This window comes from Primulina tabacum, chromosome 16 (assembly GCF_025594145.1).
Source record: "Primulina tabacum isolate GXHZ01 chromosome 16, ASM2559414v2, whole genome shotgun sequence".
Taxonomy (NCBI): Eukaryota; Viridiplantae; Streptophyta; class Magnoliopsida; order Lamiales; family Gesneriaceae; genus Primulina; species Primulina tabacum.
Window position 1 is genome coordinate 1,254,792 of NC_134565.1, and position 10,648 is coordinate 1,265,439.

General features: G+C 34.7%; 1 protein-coding gene and 1 pseudogene across 1 annotated transcript; both read left to right on the top strand.

Moving 5' to 3' along the window:
- Positions 1-1,470: 1,470 nt before the first annotated feature.
- On the top strand, positions 1,471-6,916 carry LOC142528806 (MAR-binding filament-like protein 1-1). Its single transcript, XM_075633989.1, has 4 exons — positions 1,471-1,857; positions 4,138-4,181; positions 4,308-4,448; positions 4,902-6,916. Exons 1-4 carry the CDS (start codon positions 1,599-1,601, stop codon positions 6,546-6,548), a joined length of 2,091 nt encoding a protein of 696 aa, XP_075490104.1. The 5' UTR covers positions 1,471-1,598; the 3' UTR covers positions 6,549-6,916.
- Positions 6,917-7,076: 160 nt separating this feature from the next.
- LOC142529538 (nuclear pore complex protein NUP50B-like) lies at positions 7,077-9,790 on the top strand (annotated as a pseudogene).
- The last annotated feature ends 858 nt before the right edge of the window (positions 9,791-10,648 follow it).

A 10,648-nucleotide genomic window follows, 5' to 3' on the forward strand; every position in this document is an offset into this window, starting at 1 on the left:
TATTGTGAATATCGGTATGAATAACCCGACTCATAGATAAAGATTCGTGAAACCGTCTCACAAGATAGTTACTCTAATTTAAAATCCATGCTAGTATTTTATCAACTTTACGTAGATAGTGAACAGTGAAATCCATATGACATGGCAATTGTGGATAGATTTCAAGCAGAAGGAAAAGCCCACAATTCTTGAAAATCCCTTGTTAAATTATAAAAAAAATATCCATCTATTCCTATTGTGATTGATTTAGGCTATTATTTTTTTCAATTTTAATTGATAGACAAAAACTTGTGTGAGATGATCTCACATGTCGTATTTGTGAGACAGATCTCTTATTTGAGTCATCCATAAAAAAATATTACTTTTTATGTTAAGAGCATTATTTTTTATTGTGAATATCGGTAGGATTGACCCGTCTCACATACAAAGATTCGTGAAACCATCTCACAATATATCTACTCTTATAATAATATTTAATATCTTTGACATAAAAAATAATAATTTTGTCACATACGACTCAAATAAAATATTTGTTTTACAAATTGACTTATATAATCGTCACAAAAAATTAACACGTGAGATCGTCTTACAAATTTTATTTTTTTTATGTTTAACTAGTTATCGTGCACAAGTCATATGTGCATAGATTGAATAATTTATATAGAGAATTTTTTATTTATTTTTATCATTATCATAAGAATAAACTTGAGGCTTATCTAGACTTAGATATCAAGATTTGACTTTTTATTCAATATCAAATATATTCTTTTTTATTTAATAATTTTTATTTAAAAAATTCATTATCATAAATTTATCGGCACATAAATATGAATATTATCTAAATTTTATCCAAATTCAAATAATCATATAATTTAAAAATGATTATAAAAACCAAAATTATATAAAAATAATCTATATGATTTATTATTTTAACTCATTTCTAAATTTTTCACATAAACTTCTTTTTAGGAAATGATTTGTGTCAAACAATGCACAGTTTTTATTATTAATAATAAAAAAATGCACACGCGTTGTATGTGTTATTATTATTTTAAATTTAATCAAATAATACTAAACAATTAATATGAAATTATTTTCAATTTAAAAAAATTATTCGATTTAGAAGAGAAGTTTTATTTAGATTTTTTCTATATAAAATATGGATTGACTTGAGTAGATTTTTAATCGGGTAAAAAAAGTAATTAAGTAATTAAATGATTTGATGTCCTCTAAAATTTTTATTCTAAGAATCTCACACATAATAATAATAATAATGTGGCTTTTAAATACTAATAACGCATAAATAGGAGCATGTATTCAAAACTTAAATTACACCCAATATTTTTAGCAGTGCAGCGACAGCATATACATGAAACTCGTTCGATCCTGCGTTATCAAAAAGATATTTTCAAAAAATAAAAACTTCTCAAAATGCCATAAACTTTCAAGTGCAATTCGGTCTTTCTACTACCAATTCATGCTGTGAGTGAAAATATAAATGAAAAATCTAAATCCAAACGGATTGGAATCGGTGGGGCTATGGTGGCAATGTACTTTTCATATCAACCAGAAATCAAGAAAACCTGAAAAGGATAGCCATGGGATTCCACCCGTCTCCACTTTGCCTTTCTGTTTGCACTGGGACTTTGACTTCATGTTCTTTGCATCATTCCTTCTTGATTTCTTGCCCGAGAAATGGGCTCAGCCTTAGAAGGAACAGAACCGCTGTGGCTTGTATGCAACAAGAAAATTTGAAAGATGGCGACGTTTGCAGAAGGAGAGGGATTTTGTTGATGGGTTTTGGATTAATTCCGTTTCTTGGCATGAGGGCCGGGGCTCTTGATGGGCTTGCTGCAGGTTAGTTGGGATTCGACATTTTCTTGTACTTTTAAGCAATGATTTTTCACCTCTTCTTGTATATCGTGGTTATGGTTTCATTAGCCTTTTCTACTAGCTTAAGTTGCTTTTATTTTTCTTTTTGTTGTTGGTCGGAAAGCAATTTGCGTGGTGGTTTGTTTTGGGCAAGAAGTGGTCAAACTCTTCCATCAAACTGAAAGTAGAACTTTTCTGAGTTTTCATGTGTGTAATTTATGTAAATTATAATTTTGTCCTTGCATCAATTATGCACATAAATTTTATGGTTTTCATAAATCTGGATTAATTCCTTGCTGTTGGTGGAGCCTTCTCAAAAAGTGTTCGTTGGTTTTATTACATATATATTTTTAATTGTTAACTTTATTAAAGATCAGGACAATTGATTCATTGTTTCCCCCTCTTTGTGATGTTCAAAGTCTGATACTTTTGCAGATCAGGACAATTGGTTAATTGTTTCCCCCTCTTTGTGATGTTCAAAGCCTGATACTTTTGCTTCCGTTTTAATGTAGCTTCTTCATAATGCCTTTGGCTTCAGGAATAAGATTTTCCTTTTCCATATTTTGTTTTTGAATTAATGCCGAAGTTTCGTTACCAATTAGGAATGGTTTTGTAGTACGTGTGTCACGTTCAATTAACTGGTTACTATGAAACACCTTTTTGTTTAGTTTGGTCGCAGTGAGACTAGGGGAGTTTGGTACATGTAGCTCATTGCATTTTGAGTCTTGAGTTATTTCCATGACTATACATCCAATGTCTTGAACAAAATGCGATGGAAAGTTGAGAGGTGAGGTGAGTGTGACTTAATTATAATCCAGTTGCAAACATTATCTTCCTCACGGTGTTCAGGACATTACAACCAGGTGTTAAGAAAATGGTGAAAATTTCGTCGCTGGGCACTTCCAGAGGCAATTTATTATTTTCTGATATTTTCCATGGCCGGGGATTTGACATGCACAGGGCTGTTGCTTAGTTTATGTGCTCGATGATTTTGCTCGCGGCCAGAGAATAATGATAGAATAGGGGTTTGTTTGCTTCTGAACTAGTTTTAGCATCATATTGGATTAGGAAAATCTTATTTGTTGCTTCTCTTTTGTGATAATGAGAAATGTACTGTAGTTTCACTTGTACACAAATCTAGCTTATTATGGTTGATCCGTATGATAGATTTTAGCAAACCTGCTTCTTTATTAGTTGGATATTGAAATAAATTGTTTTGTGTTTTAGTTGATTTAATTATCACTTGTTTTCGTGGTGAACAATTCGTCAAACACCTGTCTTTTCCTCATTTTGTACGTGATGATTTGGCTCTATTAAAGGTTTTGTGTCTCTCATCTGATTTTCATAGGAAGTTTCGTAAATCTCACCCTTTTGCACACAAATGAAGAATCAATAATAATGGACACAATGCAACATGAGAAGAAAAATTTGTAATTTCTCTCAAGGGGTAATAATCACCAACTGTGCTTCAACTAAATATAATGCACCCGTCTATGCAAATGCAATTAGAACTCATCCTATCAAGGTCACCCTGGTTGAGCAGGACAATATGAGAAACCGGAAGCAGTAAGTGCAAAAAACTGAATGCAACCTACGACATTTCTTCCTCCTTTATTTAGGGTGCACTAAGACTGCATTTGAATTGAACGATTTGGTGGATTTGGCTAATTGTTTGGTTTAGATGGAAAGATTTATTTTGCAGGACATATTTAATTTAGTGAAAGTATTTGAAACTTGAATCTTAAATCATATTAATATTAAATATATTTAAACTCCATAATAAGTTTAGAAATGCTCTATCAATAGGTTGCGGAGATGAAATTGAAGCATCCCAAAGATTCTAAACGTCTAGAATGGATAGACATTCTTGAATTTAAATGACTCAATCCATATACGACCTCTAGTTTTCAAATGCAAAGATTTTAAAGCTGACTTCACTTCTAGTTATGGAATCAAAACAACGTAGTTCAAATTCTCAATTATATGAAATTCTTCTAAGTCAATATCTCAAATGAAAGCTTCAGTTCAAACACGGCTTTAACTGGATTCCCTTGTTCTTGTGTGATACATTGTCAAATGACATGCAAGTGGTTGAGTTTAAAATTTTGGGTTTTTAAGAGAATTCGCAAGTTTTTAGATGCCTATCAATGCCTAACGCTATCCATTTCATTCAACACAATGGTGGTGAATATTTTTTATTCATATGAAAGATGCATATCTTGATGGGCTTTTGCTAAAGTAAATGTTGTTTTTTATTTGTTTCAGAAACTACCGAATCCAGAACAGAAGAGTTGATGCAAGTAGCTGAGGTCTGCATCTCTGCCCAATATAATAAGGAAACAATTATTTAGTACTGGTTTGTGGTTCGAAGGTTGTCTCTTTTGTATACACTTCCTCAGTTCATAGACCTGAAGTGAATGTTTCTTGTGTCCCAGCAATCAGTGCAAGGAAACACTTCCCCAAACTCAACATTTTCACTTTTCAATGTTGTTGGAGTTATGGCGTCAGGTGTACTTGGTGCTCTTTATGCATCAACAAGGAAGGAAAAGGCTGCTTCAGATGCAACGATAGAATCTGTAAGCCATTTAAATTAAATTTATCTTATTTCATAACTGCATATAAGAGTGTGTGGTCCTTGATTTTTATTTCCTGTTTTTGATTAACAGCAGTTGTGCCTACTTGGTTAATAGCGTGAAAAGGGAAAAAGATAACTCTTGAATTGATCGAAGTCTTTAAAGATGCAAAATTTGTTTAGAGTCAAACAAATTGCATGTCTAGGATTTAGTGTCTGCCAATATATCAAAATTTATAGTCACTAGTAATGTTAAAATTTGAAAATTTTAAGTTGTACAGCTTCCAAACACTTTGTTTCGATCATTGTGCCGCATGGGCAGCCACATAGTACAACGGGGGTAAGTATTGCTCCCCAGTAAAATCCTATATAAACTACTTGCATTTTTGGAATCATTCGTTACTGGAATTTATTGGTTTTTCTTTGTAAGTTATGTATTGTCTTCCTGAACGAACAGGTGAATATTAAACTGAAAGAAAAGGAATCTGCCATCGTTTCTCTGGAAAAAAAATTTGAGTCAAAGATTTTGTATGAGAGAGAAGTTCAAAGAAAGGAACTTGCAAAAGCAGGCGAAGCACAGCGGTCTTTAGTTAATCAGTTGAAAATTGCAAATGGTACGATAACAAGCCTTGGACAAGAGTTGCAAAAAGATAGAAGATTAATTGAAGAGCTTGGTATAAAGGTTGAGAGTCTTGAACAAAACCTCAGTAACTTGGGAAACGAGAAAAAGGAACTGCAAGAACAACTGAAGGAGAAGTTGGATTGTGTGGCAGTCTTGGAAGATAGGATTGTCTCGCTTTCATCAGAGATTACTGAAAAGGCAGATAATCTTCGGAGTCTTGATTCTAAAATTACTGAAAAGGAACTCGAATTTTATCAACTGAGCTCTGTATACCAACAATCCCAGGACAGGATAAGTGGTTTAATTTCTGAGCTACAACAACTGAAAGCCACGCTCTCAAAAAATGAAAAGGAGCTTGAGTTGAAGAATTCGGAACTGAAGAATATGAATACAGAATTATCTTCCTTGGTGGCTGAGAGGGATGAATCCAGCAAAAGGCTTGACGCCATGGTAAAGGAGTTCGAGGAATATAGAGCCTCCACAGAAAAAAAGATGGCTTCAGATCGTAATATTTTGGGAGATCAAGAAAAGAAGATTCAACAGATTGAGGAACAGCTTAAGGTTGCTCTGGATGAAGCAAACAAAAATGAAGCTCTAGTTACTGATTTGACTCAAGAAAAAGAGAATATAAGAGAAACGCTGAATGTCGAATTGAAAAATACGAAGAGTATTGAACAGGAACTCGAGATTACACAGGAAACTCTGGAGAAATCAAGAAATGAAGCTTCTGATCTGAAAAAACAATTCCAACAGTCAATAAACTTGTGCTCTAAGCTCGAAGCAGAGCTGTCTAAGGTTCAGGCCGAGTTGACAGAAGGTAGAGAATCTTACAAGAAAGATACTGAAAAACTGCAAATTGTGTCCCAAGAATTGGCTGCTTCGGAGCGCGAGTGTGCTAACTTAGAAAAAGAACTTGCTGATTCTGACAAGAAAGCAGAAACTGCAGCTGCGGATCTAGAGAAAGAAAGGAAACTAGTATCTTCTTTAAACAAAGAGTTAAAGGTTCTGCAGACTGAAATTTCTAGAAGCAAAGAATTGCGAAAAATTCTTGAGACTGATTTAGAGGAGGTTACTAAAACACTTGAGGAGATGAATAGGAATGAATCAACTCTTTCTAAGGATCTTGAGTTGGCAAATTCAAGAGTTTCGAGTTTGGAAGATGAAAAAGATGCAGTCTGCAGGTCCCTTGAAGAGCAAAAACAGGCTTCTCTAGAAGCTCGGGAAAACTTGGAAGACGCCCATAACATGGTGATGAAGCTTGGAAAAGAGAGAGAGAGTTTGGAAAAGAGGAGAAATAAACTAGAAGAGGAATTGGCATCTGCCAAAGGCGAAATTCTACGGCTAAGGAGCCAAATAAACTCAACCAATGCTGAGGTGAATAATCAGCACCATCGTAAAGTTGAAGTGGGAGGCGCGACCGCTGCTCCCAAGAGTAAAGTTACCCGAAGGAGAAAGGCTACACCACAAGAAGAAGAATTATAATCGACTATGCATCAAATGCAAGGTCCATGTTCTCCTTCGTCCTTCGTCGCCTTTAATTGTGAAACTTGCCTACCAACTTTTTTCGGTGTAATCTTTGAAATTTTTAGCCAAGTCGAGTCTGGCCAGAAGGATACCCGTGCCTTGTCTGTATTTCTTGTGCAACCAGCATTTCATTATTCGTGAAAAGGTCGTTCTTTGCAGTTTGGCTTTTAAACTGTAATAATTAGCTTTTCTGCCACGGAGTACATTCATCTTTGTTTTTTATTTTTTTGCTATAAATATTTAAGATCATTAGCTGCTACATGTGTAAACACCGTTTAGTGCGGCAGATGATATATTAATTAATTATATATTTTTATTTTATTTCATATTTTCTTCTATAAAAAATTAAAATTTTATAAATTATTATGTTTTAATCTGTTTATGGATAATCTATATATTATTTGAATTTTTTTGAGCCAAACTCGAGTCCTAATTATATTATTCGATAGTTCGCGAACATTGATATTATAATATTACAGAGGGAGAAGAAAAATTGCCCCTTTTTCATTTCGTTTCTCTTTAGGGTTTTGTCGATCTGAACGTAGCATACAGATATATACGCATTCGTATTTTTTGACATTTAAAGCTTCAAATTCGAGCAAAACCCAACGCAAACTCTTCAAATTATGTTGGGTACTTCTATTTTCTGATCTCTCTTTCGCGCTCGCTGTTTTCATGTATACTCGTGCAGTATTGTATATGCTTGGGAAATATTGTGCATTGGTAGAGGTGATGTTCAAGTCATTATTTTTTTTATTGGATTGAAAATCAATAATTTTTATATACTCTTAACTCGTATTTGGCTGGGATATCGATGGAGAAAAGTAGGCTTTTGGTCGAGCTCATTTTGAATGCATGTGAAAGCTGAGCTAAGAATGAAGTGTTTATCATTCCGTTTCATTATTATTATTATTATTTTTTAATCATTTTTTAGTTGCGAGATTAAAGATGACCATCCTCAGCTAAAGGAAAATTGTTCTTGCCAAGTGTGTGCTATTTGTTCGTTTCGAATATGTGTTTAGAAATTTAAGCTAAGGGAATGTATTGTTGGCGAGGGCTGTTATGTTATCTCGTGAAACTCGAATACAAATTCGTTATTTATACTAGTGCGTAGGAATGTGTTTTACCTTTTGAAAGTCTCGTGATGTAATGTTGGGATGAGTATTTTTTTAACATATTTATATAGGCATTCGATAAAAGTTCATTGTCCTATATTGAAAGGTTAACTTTACCTTTTATTGGGTAATGGTTTTATTTTCAGCTGTTACTGTATACATTAGAACTTTGAGCTCATTTTGAATATATGTTTATGGGTTTTTTTTGCATCAATTGATTGGTAACCTTTTTTTGCTGTATCTTTTATCATAGTCAACTGTTTTATTTTATCTTACGAGAGTAGGGATTTAGTTGTCAGTTTTGTCTCTTTTTTATTGACCTTCTGGCTTTCCGAATTTGGTTGCCATTTTGGATGCAGTAGCAGTACAAGTTTAATTATATTTTTGTTCGTTACTTCACAATGGATTTTCCTTTTGTAGTGTAGGAGTTGAATACTTGTTTATTTTTTCTCTTTCATTTCTAGAACCATTTCTCCTTTTGATCTCTTGGTAATGTGAGGGAGCCTATAAAATTTTAAAACAAAAATTAGTGGAGAACATTCACTTTTCTTTATCCTCGGATCTTTGCCAAGTTGAGTGGGTTAGACTAATTATTATCTAGTTCCAAGCTATTTTTGTTCTATGATCCAAGTTTCAATGAGTTTTGTTGTGGTTTGATGCAGCGGAAAATTTTCCCGTGTGCTGAGGTTGCTTACTTGAAGCTGCCATGGAGGATAAAGAAAACAACTTTCAGCCTTCGAAAAAGAGGGCTGCTGGAGCACAGTTATCTCGAGATAATCCTGGCCTTGACGATGATGAAACATCTGAACCAGAGAATGGAACTTTTAGAAGGGCAAGCAATGAGGTTCTTGCCACTAGAAGGATTGTTAAAGTCCGTCGCCAGCAAACGTCATCAACCACATCTGCCCCTGCCCCAACCCCTGCTCATAGTACTAACCCATTTGCTGCAATCCGATTGGGGTGCCTCCAGCTATTTCTGATCATGCAGTGGAGGCGGAACAAAGTGTTACAAGAAAGGAAACAGTGCAAAATGATGAAACTGGTAGCGAATTTGAAAATGAAGTTGTTAAGTCAAAGGACGAGTCTACTGCAGAGAAGGAGAAACCTGACATCAATAACAATGCTAAGCAATCTGAAAGCAAGTTTAGAGAGTCAAAAACTGAACCAAATATTGAGAAGGATAACACCAATGATGTCTGTGAGCAAAATAGAGCAAAGGCTAGGGTAGATAAGGTGGCAGTAAATGAAACTTTTGAGGATGGTGCCAAAACCGCCGGAGAATCTGATATTAGTGAGAATGATGCCAGGACGGATGCAGAAGACAATAGAAATGCCAAGGAAGATAGTGTGAAGGAAACTGCTGGAAAGACTGTAGAAACTCCCTCTTTTAGCTCATTTAAACCACTATCGAGTGCACAAAATGCCTTCTCTGGACTTGCGGGGACAGGGTTTTCTAATACTTTGTTCTCATTTGGATCAGTTCCTAAAGATGGGACTCCTCCAGGTTCCAGTGGTTCCCTTTTTGGCCTGAAGAACGACCAACCTTCATTCAGTTTTGGTCTTTCTAACAATGGAAATTCTTCGATGTTTGGTACTCCGGCGGCAAATTCTGCTGGTAACTGCGAAAACAGCAAATTTCCTGCCAGGCAGGAGGTTACTGTTGAAACGGGAGAAGATAACGAGGAGGCCGTTTTCACAGCTGATTCCGTGCTGTTTGAGTTTGTCGCTGCAACATGGAAAGAGCGTGGCAAAGGAGAAATCAAGGTCAATGTTTCCACATCAGGAACAGGTAAAGCCAGACTCATCATGAGGGCTAAGGGGAACTATCGACTGATCTTGAACGCCAGTCTTTATCCAGACTTGAAGCTGACAGATATGGAGAAGAGAGGCGTCACTTTTGCCTGTTTGAATAGTGCTTCTGAATCCAAAGACGGTTTTTCTACAATTGCCTTGAAGTTTAAGGATTCTTCCACAGTTGAAAACTTCCGAACAGCTGTTACATTGCATAAAGATACGACATCGGTTGTTCTAAAAACCCCGGAAAATTCTCCCAAGGCATTGGATGAGTAACAATGGCATGTACACAATCTCAGAGGAATGTGTATTTGGCAACGGGTATGTTTCTGTGATTTATTTCTCTTCCAAACAAGTCGAGGAAACTAAGACAAGTCTCTGTAGTTGGAGCAACTGACAAGAAGTTTGTCTCCTATCCTTTTTGTTTTTGTTTATCCTGTGTAGACCTTAACATTTCGGCATAATAATTTACTTATTTTAAGTCATGTTCGTGTGATTCTGGAGACATGAATGTTTACTACACAATCTACAGTTCCACTAATTCTTGCTTTTACATATCCGCTAAAATAAAAAAATTGTAAAATTCTATTTGCAGGTACTTTTAAAGTATAATTCTTTTTTCTTAAAAAAAATTTCTCGAGTGATTATTATGCATATAAATTATTTATTACACAAGTAGGAGGATGACACACACCCAAATGGTATTTGATAAGCTTTTTCATAAAAACAAGGAAAACTTCTTCTTGACGCATCTTTGCAGCACAAATTCACGCAGTTGTTCAACTTGGCTTAATCTTAAAACAATAAGCATATCGATCTTAAAGAAATATATTTATACGCAGTTGTTCAACTTGGCTTCAAACTCTTTCGATGATACTTATAAAACATCTAATAAATAGTGGGATACATGGTCACAGTTATTCAGAAATACATAATATATATAATTGCATAAAAGTTTAGAAGATCTTTGTGACCATGATGTCAAAATTCATGATACAAATAACATTTAACTGTTTCAGAACCATCTACTTTTTAGTTGTAATTTCAGGTTTTTCGGACCATTGGATCATTTCAGCCGTTCAGATAAAACATCAGAAGTCCAAGTCATTTTTTCAAGAATGTCCAGCCGCATATTATCTTTACTCTGGT

Coding starts and splice junctions, on each gene's coding strand:
- LOC142528806 (XM_075633989.1), top strand. CDS start 1,599: ATGGGATTCCACCCGTCTCCACTTTGCCTTTCTGTTTGCACTGGGACT. Junction 1,858..4,137: donor TCTTGATGGGCTTGCTGCAG/GTTAGTTGGGAT, acceptor TATTTGTTTCAG/AAACTACCGAATCCAGAACA. Junction 4,182..4,307: donor AGTTGATGCAAGTAGCTGAG/GTCTGCATCTCT, acceptor CTTGTGTCCCAG/CAATCAGTGCAAGGAAACAC.